Genomic DNA, 12,500 nt, shown 5'->3' with positions numbered 1-12,500 from the left:
CCTCCTTGGTTGCACACTTCGGATTGATTGAATTAGCTTCAATTCATGTTGGAGGGTTCCAGAGGGCGTGGCAGCATCACCATTAACTGATGGCTTCAACCTAACAAGTCAAATGAATGATCTCAGCATTTGCAGATCCTTACAGAGCTTATCCCAGTCTCCTCTTGCTCATCCTTTTCCCATGTCTGCTTCTGTTTCCCATTTTCTTTCAAAATTAGTACCTTTGTCTCCCTAATCTCGCACCCTTAACTTTTACATCAAACCCCAGTCTCCCAGTCCATACTTTGTCTTTAGCATCTTGTTCATAATCCAACCGATCCTACTTATCTCCTGTACCTCAGACCCTTTTGTCCCACATACCATTCTCTTGCTTCCCACATCCCATAAATTTATTACCTGATGAATCCCGAACCCATTCACTATGGGGTGGGACAGGTCCTGGAAATGAGGTTGCTACCGGGCGTTCTAAATATTAGGGAGGCTAAGAAAAATACAACAGCGATGGCAACAACATCACAAAATAATGACATTATATCAGGTTAAAAGCGCATATTAAATAATTGTGCTGCCATTTCTGTTAACTATTTGCTTGGTCTTCTCAAAATCAGGGGAGCCTCTCTCTTACTAAGAACTTAAAGTGAGGTTTTCAAAATCTTCCAGGAAATGGGGAAATTATGAAGTATTAATAGAGATTGTGGTTTGAACAATCAATAAGGATAAGTAGAACAATTCTTTTTCAGTTTGGCCTGACCAGAGTACAGTAGGTGGCTTTCAATTGTTAAGTTATATAATAATATTATTGTTGCCATATCGGTGGACAAAAACAATAGATCTCTCATTAGCTCCTTTTGTTCATCCACCAGCAATATTATTGTAGATTACACTAGAGATTGGTTGCAAGTCACATAATTATATATGGGACCTGATATAGTTGTGGTCAACTTTGACAAATTGGACCAAATTATTGTCTCCATTGTCTCATTCTAACAACCTCCTTAGCGTGAAGCTTATGCCAAATTAATGTGCAGTGGCTTGGGTCAGGTTTGCATAAACTATTGCATAATGGGCACACTGAATAGGTGCATTTTTTGTTGAATGAAAAATGCACATAAGGCCGAACTCTTAACCATTCATGATGGGAACCATTAATTTATCAATTTGAATTTCTGAGACTGTGCAAAAGGGGGAAGTCTATGATTGGGGAAAAAGCCAAAGCCTTTGGGGAAGAGATTGGTAATCCAAGGGGAGATCTGTCAACGGCACTTGGTGGGCACATTTTTAATGATATCAAAAAGGGGACTAACTACCTTGCTTGGTTGACCACAGGTGAAATCTCGTAACCATTGTTTACTGACTGAAAGAAAAAGAAATATTTGGACGTAAATAAGTTTTTCATAGACAAGTGCTGTACTGCTTGTACTGCTTAAGTTTCGGAGCCAGCTGCAAATGTATTCAACCAGAAGGGGTATACATGTACCTGTATGTTTAAACAAACAACTACAGAGATAAGTATCAGTCTATTAGAGTGTAAATTCTAATATTGAACTTTATAGTGATTCCCATCTGGCCCCGGTTGTTCAAAGGTCAGATAACTAAAATTATCTGGTGGATAAGTCACTATGATCCAACAGTTTCAATCTCTGCAAAGATTTCTGTATTTGTCCTGAGCTCGTAATTGTGAATGTGCACACTCTAAGCAAAGTTTGTCAAAAGTTGTGTAAGAAAATCTTAGCCAATGTTTAAAGTGAAGTATATCTTATACTCAGTAACTTAATATCCACTGGATAAAGTTATCCGGCATAAATTGAATGACTAGGGCCTGAGCATTTTGCCCTCATTACTATAGAAATGGGCACATGAGGACATTTAAGAAAAACTTGACATATAACCGATCAATTTTAATGAAAGGGGACAAAGATACATTGAGAAATACCTCAGTCTAAATAAGTATTAAAAGTAAAGAGGGCCAATAAATTCAAATCATGTTATGCCGAGTTTCACTATCCAATCCATCTGTAAGTGGAAGTAGCCAGTACAAAACTCAGGTCACAGGCTATTGTTTTACCAATAGACTATTTTACAGTTGTGTGCTTAGATACCTGGTCTTTGAATGAAAGTGAGGCTGGAGTTGACATTGCTTTGATAGAATCCTCACTGCTTTTCGTATGTTGATGATGCTGTTCTCATGCGAATAAGTAGGAATTTACATAAGAAAAGCTGTGAGGTTTCTATCAAAGCAAGGTCAACTCCAGCCTCACTTTCATTCAAAGGCCAGCATACTACTGTAAAATGGTCTATACCAAAAGAATCCTAAACATTAATTAAAGCCAACCTTAGGCCTAATTAGGCATAAACAAGAGTTTTTAGCTGCCATGTTAGCATTGGTAAAGGGTTAGGGTTGTTTTTGTATTGGTAAAACAATGACCTGTGACTTGTGCCTGTGACCTGTGTTTTGTACCTGCAGCTTCCCAAGTGAAAGATGAGCTAGAGCACTAACCACTGTGACGATACTGATCCAAATAACCAGAAACAAAATAACCTCACATAGTGAGATAATTGTCAGAAGAGCACGCAAAGACAATTTGAAAGTTGACAATGAGTGCATGGATCAGTCCAGACTTACCAAGATAGGTGGTGGTGGTGGTGGTGGAGGTGGAAGCATGGAGGCGGGATTTCTGGGAGTACTTGTGCACAGTGGTTGCTGTATGCATCGCTTTTCGGCAAGTCTCTTGGAAAACCTCACTCCAGTATTCTTTCCCTCTGAAAGTAGAGATACATGTAACATAATTACATATTAAATTTTTAATGTGCATTTAAAAAGTATAACTTACAGTCCTGCAATCAGAGCCCTGCTTTTTGCATTACTGTTGCCCCCAAAACTCCTACATGTTGTTTCCTCTGTCAGCTACATGTATTTTTAGTGTGTTTCTCCCTTCTTGGTTGGTGCATACTAACATTAATATCAGAAATACCTGATGAAAGAGCCATCTGGGTAATATTTAATGTTTAATGTAACTCTAACTCACCAGCCAATGTAAACCTCCCCTCCTCCCCCCAACCCCAGGGATTAGGGAGGGATTTCCTGTTTCTAATGGGAGCTAATGCCCCACTATGCGAGAAATTTTAGGCTGTCTAATCTCCCGCCCTTGACTGGAACAATTCCAGATTTTAAAGGGTTTCATAGTTGATATTCTCAACAGACAAATAAGCTGAAAGAAATGAGAGAAAGAAAAGTTGAAACAAATCTTTGAATATTAAATAGAAGTTTGCTCGTTTAGTTTTAGATATGTCTTCAACTAAAAAAAAATGGGAGAACAAAATTTAGACTCATCTGGAAAATTACAATAATATTTATATTTTATCCCAGGCAGTTCTTTGAGAAAGAATCCAATGTGGCGTGCAAATGAGCTTTCATTTCATACCGAAAATAGTCTTCCAGTATTGCCAAGTGCAAATGTAGTTAAATAAATATTTCCTATTTGTTTTCACTACTTTCTTCCTAGTTTTGTTTTTTTCATCCAATCTAAAACATGGATACCTCCTAATCCTTGCATATGTAGCCCTGCTAGACGTCAAATGAACATTGAACCGAAGCAAATTCATCAACATAAAATGGAGAGTTCACTCCTCAAAACATGATTTACTTTGCAAACTTTGACCAAAGAGCAAAAAGTACAAAGGTGATACACATTTCAGCGGTTATCAGTCACATGTGCCCCTCAATGACATTTTCTCATGTTTCGAAAGTAAAATTTAGGTGGACGTCAATCAAATGTTTCCATGACGAATTCAACTGCTGTCAAGAGAACAGGAGTATTGTCATGGAAACATTTGATTGATGTCCTCCTAATTTTAGTTTTAAAATATGAAAAAATGTTGTTGGTGGGCACGTTTGACTTATAACCGCTGTTACTTCCTCCACAAGGAATGAAAAGGTATTATTTCTACCAATAAATGAAACACTTACCGTAAAACAGACTTAACTGATTAGAGTGTAATATGAAGTGCTTAGTATCTACCCCATATGAACCATGTGAGCGTTAGCCCTACTGATGGAAATGGGTCCACACAAGGACAGAGAAAAACTCTGACCAGGGTGAGAATTGAACCCACGACCTTTGGGTTAGATCACCGCTGCTCTACCGACTGAACTACAAGGTCAGATGGGAGCAGGCCGTGAGAACTGATGATGTTAAAGTCACGGCAATGAACATGTACAAGTACAAGGAGGAATTACGTTTTTGCAAACGTTGGCCGTGTAGCACTTATATTTGAACCGACTAAACTGATTAGAGTGTAATGTGAAGTGCTTAATATATACCCCATATGAACCATGTGAGCGTTAGTCCTACTGATGGAAATGGGCCCACACAAGTACATGTTCATTGCCATGACTTTAACATCGTCAGTTCCCATGACCTGCTCCCGTCTGACCTTGTAGCTCAGTCGGTAGAGCAGCGGTGATCTAACCCGAAGGTCATGGGTTCAATTCTCACCCTGGTCAGAGTTTTTCTCTGTCCTTCCCATTTCCATCAGTAGGGCTAACGCTCACATGGGGTAGATACTAAGCACTTCACATTACACTCTAATCAGTTAAGTCTGTTCAAATATAAGTGCTAATGCCCCGCCTACCACAGAACAATATTTGTGTCTAATTCCCGGCTAATCCCTGCATAGTCCTGGGCTTGGGGGGTGGAGGATTTACACTGACCAGGGCATAACATAGTATCATAGATCTTAAATTAATCTAATATTCTGGTAATAATTTTCATGTTTCCGCACACTAGTGTACAAAGATCTGTTGTGATTCAAATTTTTTTCCTGGTTCAAAACTTTTTAATTAAACCAGTTCAATTTTGAATTTCCTTTGTTTCAGATTATGATTATGAATATTTAGCAAAGAAAAATCAAAATTGAGCTGCTCTGAAGAAACTTAAACCAAGAAAAAAATGAACCACGACATAGACATCAGGATTTCAGAGCTCTGATCGATTGTCTCTGATCGATTGTCATCGATCGATCCGAAAAGAAGTCGAAGAAGCTTTTTACCTTGTGAATAGTCGAAAGCGGAAACAATCTGTTGCTTCAGATTGTCAAGGTCTCGTCTACATTGCTCCTCGGGAAAATAGTTTTCCAAATACCGATCCTTAAACTTCTTCAAAACTTTGACTTTAACGAACTGGAACATTTCGAGATTGTCTGCTTTTTTTCTCCGAAGGACGTCGTAAAATTCCTGAGGTCTTTGCTCAAGGTGCTTCATCAAATCGTGAAGCGCTTCTTTCGTTGTTTGGGCAGATTGACGATCAAAGTCTTCGCTTGAGATCTTGCGGCAATGACTGATTGCTACAGGGGTAGGTTGATCGAATTCGTCCAGTATTTGCGACATCGTGATTAAGAGAGAACGGTTGGATTCGCCTTGAAATCTACAATATTATTTTGATCGTTTATGCTTTCGTGTGTATTTCAAAAACCGCGCCTTTTGTGAGAAGCGATGGAAAAAAAGTCTGGGTACCAAAATTTTATCAGCGGTTAACGAAGTGCGTCATGTAGAAATAATAAATATGATCTGATCATCACTCAAAATGGCGGAAGTTAACAGAGAGCTGCAATTTAAGGTACCAAACAATTTCTTCGCACGACAAGCACCCTCTTTCCATCGTACCTTAGCTTATTATTTTAAATGTGTTTGTTAACGTCTACTGGAATGTAACGCTCCATTACATTGTTATGAGGGAAATTTAATTTCATTTAATGTTATCGATCCTTGCTATTAATTTGCATGCAAACGGGAAATCGCGATTTGCAGGAGTACTGAAAATTGGTAGGAAGGCAAAGGAAAAGGAAGCAGTGTTCATGCTACTCCTTGAAGTCCTTGAAAAGCCCTGGAATTTAATTTCAACGTCTGCTGGAATGTAACGCTCCATTACATTGTTATGAGGGAAATTTAATTTCATTTAATGTTATCGATCTTTGCTATTTGCATGCAAACGGGAAATCGCGATTTGTAGGACTACTGAAAATTGGTAGGAAGGCAAAGGAAAAGGAAGCAGAGTTCATGCTACTCCTTGAAGTCCTTGAAAAGCCCTGGAATTTAATTTTGGACTTCAATAGCCTATTTAAGACTTAGTCATAGAGAGATTTTTTATTCCAAGTATTTTTAGTCCTTTTACTGAAAAAGCCCGAAGGGCGAAACGCTTAATAAAGTGTTTGACCACAGAAGAAGTTCGCTGTTTGCTCTATTCACACAAACTTTAATTTTCAAGTGTAAGAGTGAAGTATCAGGGTTGGCCAGGGTTTTTGGGTAAACGGTATATACACGGACTTTTTAAATCGGGTAGACGGTATATTGTGTTAAAGATGAAACAACAACAATGATATTCAATGTAAGGAGAAATGTAGACTCGGAAAAATATCCGAGTCCCAGATGGGATTTGAACCCCCGACTGTCCGTGATCTAGTCGGATGCTCTAACCACTGAGCTACTGGAGACTCTGAGGTGAGCAAGATATTTTTCCGAGTCTACATTTCTCCTTACATTGAATATCAGTTTTAACACACTCACTTTGGAGGTTGGTTGGCTGCATCTTGATATGCATTAATGTGACAGCGCGATGCTGTTAGTGAGTTTCAAATATGCTAGTCAACACTTGGCTGTGTAGCTGCGCGATGCGGTTCCAGTCGAGACCCACAAATTGACCCTTGCTCACCTTAGAGTCTCCAGTAGCTCAGTGGTTAGAGCATCCGACTAGATCACGGAGGGTCGTGGGTTCAAATCCCATCTGGGACTTGGATATTTTTCCGAGTCTACATTTCTCCTTACATTGAATATCAGACGGTATATTGCAGCTTTAATATGGGTATTTGGTATATCACTTTCTTTGAATTTCAGGTATACAGCATACAATGCTTCCATTAATTTGGGTATATTTGGATGAATTTTGGGTATTTTGAAGTACATATATATAATAATAATAATAATATATATCACTCATCAACACTAAACAAATGTAATGAACTCGTGTCTTCTTGCTGCCACAGAAACAAAACCCCCCTACGCAACAAGTAAACTGTCAATTTTGCGCTGCACAAATTAGACAAATTATATTGTATATAAGGGATTGGATTGTAAAGTTTATTCTTATTAAATCCCCTGATGAGTGGGCGACCACCAAACAGACTTGACTAGGCATGAAGTTGTAGTTTGTTTTTTCTTCCATAAATATTTCGCTCTACTTCTATGTATTGAGCACTATTTTGCGAAAATCAAGTTTCACGCTTTATATAAATTTTATATATGTATACTTTTTTTTTTCCACAAGCATCCAGTAAGAAACCTGTGCTATGAACATTAATGCTCATTGCACTTAAACTGGTAAATTTCTGTATATTACACTTTAGAGTACTCCATTAGAAAATGACTATATCGTTGACTGGAACAGGAAACTTGGTTCTGGTATCAGTGGACCAGTGAGGTATGTATAATTTTGAAATGCCTTATCCTTGGATTATATGCACTTTATTGTGATCCACGCAATTACATGTAGTAGCTTGCTTGACTCTATATATTTTTTCAAATTAGTTTCTTTTTTACTTTCCTTTGTGTTATAGATATTATTGTAAATATATCTGAAACAAAGGAAGGTAAAAAACAAACGAGTTTAAAAAACGTTTAACCAAGGAAAATTTTTAACTACAACGTATCTTGATCATTATCTTACTCACCTTGTTTTTTATGACAGTATTGTAAGTTTACTTAGGGCAATAGTTAGGGCTCCATGCCTTTCCAATTTCAATTTTGAAGTTTAATTTTTATGTTTATTTGTGGAAAAAATCGAATGGTAACTGACATTGTGACTCTCAGAGGTATTTATCATAATAAGTTATATACCCAAAAATTGGAAGGTATATAAGGATAGAGTACAATGTAGGGGAAACAACTTACAAGCGGATTACAATTGAATGAAATAATTTATTTATGTTTGAATTTGACTTCAGGTGTTGTACCAGTCAAACTACAGGGAAACAGTTTGCATTAAAATGTCTTCTTGATTCTCCGAAAGCAAGAACAGAGGTAAGAAGTAAAACTAGTGATTTATTACGACCTGACATTAAGTCCCAATTTACCTTTTAATTAGCTTTGCCTTGCAGGGTCACAATAGCTAGTGTCAATCACTGTGGCCCCATAGATCAGTCCACTATCCCGGGAACCCCATGCCTTAGTCTCTGCAACCAGTGTGAGAGTTGAGTACTGGCCCATTTTCTTATGTGAAGGCTGCATGCTATTGCTGGTTTTAGGTGCAATTCTATGGTCGCCTCTTGAGTCATTGTAGCCCATGAAACATCTCCAGGAACAGAATTTATTGGAATTTAGTTTTGTGTCCTATGTCCTTTGAAATAATTAAGGTGACCATAACTACATTGTGTAATCTATAGTCTATAGTCTGGGATAAATTTCTTCTCTATACACATGACTTTGTACCCATTCTTGCTCAGCATTGCACTTGGTGCACGTAAAGTAGAGACTACAAGTAGTTTGACGATAACTTGGTTTTGTCTGTACTCTCCAGCGGAAACATGTGGTATCCAGCTGCAAAAGAAGGGATTGTTAACTATGACAAATTTCCTACTACTGTGAAATTCCATATCAGACAATAGCAATTAACAAATGAAGAAACCTGGCCTGTGATCTTTTCTGTAGTTGTAAAGCAAGCAGGAAGTGGATAGAGCACGAAAGAAGTGAAGGGGAAACACGAAATGTAGTTGAGTGTTTTCCTGACTTCTTGAGTACTCTATCTACTTCCTATACATGTAAGTATAGTTTACTACAGAACAGATAACAGGTGAGGCTTCTTTGTTTGTTTTATAATCAAAAATTTCTTAATTTCCTCATGCATGTGGCTAAAATTTTCAGAAAGCTTTGTTTTCCAAATCCTACGAGTGGCACCAGCCATGCATCTGTACTCTCATAAAAGCATGCGGTTTTAACCATTAAGAGCGTTTGTTATGTGATTCTTAATTTAAGACTCAGCATTGAATGAAATAGATGTACTCTATCTATTTGAAGGTTGGGGGGGGGGGGAAGGGGGGGCTATAGACAAAAGGGAGACTGAAGTGTTCTTTGTCCTGAATGGGACAATGACCCATGGTCAAATATAGAGAAGTGATCTTCGCACTTCATGATAATTGTCTCTTATAGATACCTTACATATTCAGGCGGTTTCAGCGGGGTTTTAAACCCATGACCTCTGTGATGCTGTTGCAGTGCTTTACCAACTGAACTATGAAGCCAATCAGTTGGGAGCAAGGCAATTGGTTGAGCTCATGATTGTGTTCCCATGAAAGGACTCAGATTCAGACTCAAACTCAGCATTGTTTCATATTTTGTGTGTTTCAGGCAAAAGTGCATTATTTATGCAGTAATCACTCTCACATAGTGTCTGTAGTGGATGTTTATGCTGTGCACTTTAAATTCCCAGGTGAAATGAGACCCATGTAAGTTAAGCAATTATTTTGTATTTGACATTTAACACTACAACATGTAACAGTAACTTTTCATCATAAGAGTTAGACATTGGGTTTTCTTAGGTTTCAGTGCTCTCAAATCTTAAAGGTAGGGTTTCTTTTTTTTTGTATTTTATTTATTTTTATTGTTATTGTTTACGTTAAGTAATAACAAAACAAATGACTACATTAGGACAACACTAAACTACAACACACACACACAAACTACATTAAGGCTACCTAAGCTGATAACAACAAACTGAGAATATCAAGTTAACACGTTTCAACGAGGCCGCGAGGCCGTGAGGGTTTTGAACACTTCTGCAATACGTTATTGCCCTTGTCTACAATACTTGCCCCACTTTTGAAGATGAAAAGCCAAACTCTTTCCACTTTTTGAAATAGCAGTCTCCAACTCATAAACAGCTTTAATTCTGGAAGTACATACTCGGAGAGATGGTACGAGAGCGTTGATTCTACAATAATATACGTATTGCTTAGCAATAAGCAGGACGTGATTAAAAAACAAGAAATCATCTTTGCGCTCTAAAGGGGTAGGGTTTCACCTCTCTGTGCATGGGCAAACTGTCACATCGGTGACAGCCTATTTAATTCCATTATTATTGAAACAAGCAGGAATTGGAAACAATGCCATAGAAGTGGAATTACTTATGCAATAATTTCTTTTGTGTTAATGAAGCTACTACATGCGAATAGATAACTTGTGTGTTATGACAACTTGTGCGCATAATAAATGTTTGGCTGGTACAAAAAAATTGATTTGATGGTCGAAACTAAATTTGATATTTTCTGCGTACACTGTAAACCCGCAGTACTTATCTTCCTCAAAATTTGGGCCCCAGTTATTCAGTGTATCTGCTTTAGTACTCTCTGTGATTAAAGAACATCATCTTGTTCAGTAAAAAAAAGTGTAAAATTTACTAATGCTAGCGCCAAAGCTTGGACTTGCGCAAAACTGTAAAACTATCCCTTTAACTTTGGAATGATGTTCTCTTAGTGGTGTGATCAACCAAAATGAAGTGTGCACTTTTTTTCATCAGAACCTAGTTTAAAGGCCTACATAGTTCCCAGGAGTCTCCAAAAGACCGTTTTCACTGTCACACAACCAAAAAAATAAAACTTAACCCTTCAATGTTTAAAAAAAGCCAAGAAAACGAAGTGTTATAAAAGACTAATATATTATATATTGAAACAACTTCTCAAAGTCTGAAGTCTGTGTGGTGCACAATTTTTTAGTTATTAGACGAAACGTCTCACAAAACTTTTTATGAAGGTGCCATTTTGGTCTACCAAAATGGTACACCAAAATGGCTGCTGGGAATCAACAATAACATTTTGAATTTGAAGTGAATACAATTTGTTTGATCAATATTCTTGACAGTCATTTTCCCGTGTTTAGTCCAAGGATACTGATGGTGATGGAGCTGATGGAAGGAGGTGAACTGTTCGAGCTTGTTAGATCTAAAAGAAGATTTACCGAGAAAGAGGCTGTAACCTTCACCAAACAGGTGAAATGCTTCTTGCATTTTTTATGCAATTTACAACTATGTTGTATTTACTTTGTTGTCTTCTTAATTTTACCAGGGCAACATCCATTGTTAAACTTTTAGCATTTATAAAATAATATTATTATGACCCTTTACATTGTAGGTCTGTGATATTAGTTGACAATCATAAACAAGTTAGTACAGACTACGACATCATTAACTCATAATGCAGAGTGTGTGGGCTACTTTTCGTCCAAAAGAGTACGTTGACAATGAAGGGTTGGGAAACAGAACATACGTTTTATCCACAAAACAGAACATCCCTTTCTCCTCAGCTATTCTAAGACAAAAAAATTGAATGGCCCATAAGCTGGAGTTGGCGTGAGATTGACAATAATATTTTTAAAATTATTATTTATTTCTAATTATTTATATATTTGAACTTTCTTGCTTCAGATTGCTCTAGCTGTTTACCACTGCCATTCATTCAACGTTGCTCACAGGGATTTAAAACCAGAAAATCTGCTGCTTCTTGATAAAAGCGAGGTAAGCATTGAGTGTTCACTTTGAAAGCAAATTCCATATATTAAAGCATAAAGCCAGTATGTAGGCCTGTATCACTTGACGCCTCATTGAAACGACTTGATTCCTGTTTTTGTCTCTCGCCAGAATGTGAAAATCAAGCTTGCAGATTTTGGTTTCGCCAAGATTGATCGCGGTGATCTTGTGACGCCACAGTTTACACCTTATTACGTGTCTCCGCAGGTATTTATCGACTTTCCATATTTTGTTTATGGTGGTGGATTTCAGGTAACTGTTAGTGAGAATCCAATCGGCGCGGGTCGCGGGTAATCTCTCGCGGGTCCAGGAATGTCAAGTTAGACAGCAGGGCAAATTTGTGTCCTTTTTTTGATACCTACAGTGTATTCTTTCCTTTGAACCTGATTGATGGCGGCCTTTTACCTGACACCTATTTGCATCTTATTAAAGGAAACAAAGGCTAATTACTATTAATAGGCGTGTCCTTTCCCTTTTTCAGCAAATTGGTGGCATGTAATTAAGGCAGCGTTCACAAGAGCGAACGCATCATTTTCAATGCGGTCACGCCTTCTGTTTACACGACACCGATCGAGACCGTTGCCGCAACCGGGTCGATTTGAAACGCTGCCAAAAGTGGAGCGTTTTGAAAACGAGAGGGGCCTCTAAAACATCGGCTTTCACGGAGAGAGTTTAGCAAACCAAAGAATTAGTGTTACACAAATGCAGAGAATTGTTGAGCGAAAAGGATTTTTGAGGTGATTGACACTTTGGGCCCCGGATACATTTGAAAATTTTCTGCGTCCACACGTAGCGTTTTCGGATCGACTTTCCCCGTCCACACGTATCTGAACGAATCCGGATTTGCTCTAGTATCTAGGACTCCTGCCCGTAAATGGAGTCAACAGAGCATGCGCAGAATCATACACACGAGTCGTCTTTTCACAAAGTTTA

The 12,500-nt window shown here is 38.0% G+C and overlaps 2 protein-coding genes across 3 annotated transcripts in view; one reads left to right on the top strand and one right to left on the bottom strand.

Annotated features, from left to right (window-relative positions):
• LOC137975943 (uncharacterized) overlaps nt 1–5,463 on the bottom strand; it is an 11,220-nt gene extending 5,757 nt beyond the window's left edge. The window contains exons 1-4 of the mRNA XM_068823157.1: nt 5,050–5,463; nt 2,624–2,760; nt 1,308–1,354; nt 1–100 (exon numbers count right to left, since the gene is read on the bottom strand). The exon at nt 1–100 is cut by the window's left edge and continues 32 nt beyond it. Of these exons, the coding sequence (XP_068679258.1) occupies nt 1–100; nt 1,308–1,354; nt 2,624–2,760; nt 5,050–5,386 (621 nt within the window). The 5' untranslated portion in view covers nt 5,387–5,463. The remainder of the gene's footprint in view (nt 101–1,307; nt 1,355–2,623; nt 2,761–5,049) is intronic.
• An 82-nt stretch (nt 5,464–5,545) lies between these two features.
• The window catches only part of LOC137975106 (MAP kinase-activated protein kinase 5-like), a 19,734-nt gene continuing 12,779 nt past the window's right edge, over nt 5,546–12,500 (top strand). For both annotated transcript variants that reach the window (XM_068822164.1, XM_068822165.1), the window contains exons 1-7: nt 5,546–5,615; nt 7,399–7,472; nt 7,996–8,071; nt 9,395–9,492; nt 10,922–11,030; nt 11,466–11,555; nt 11,679–11,774. In XM_068822164.1, the coding sequence (XP_068678265.1) occupies nt 5,583–5,615; nt 7,399–7,472; nt 7,996–8,071; nt 9,395–9,492; nt 10,922–11,030; nt 11,466–11,555; nt 11,679–11,774 (576 nt within the window). In that variant the 5' untranslated portion in view covers nt 5,546–5,582. The remainder of the gene's footprint in view (nt 5,616–7,398; nt 7,473–7,995; nt 8,072–9,394; nt 9,493–10,921; nt 11,031–11,465; nt 11,556–11,678; nt 11,775–12,500) is intronic.

Source organism: Montipora foliosa, chromosome 11, assembly GCF_036669935.1.
Source record: "Montipora foliosa isolate CH-2021 chromosome 11, ASM3666993v2, whole genome shotgun sequence".
NCBI lineage: Eukaryota > Metazoa > Cnidaria > Anthozoa > Scleractinia > Acroporidae > Montipora > Montipora foliosa.
Note: the sequence above shows the minus strand (reverse complement) of the source record. Positions and strands in the feature narration are given on the sequence as shown.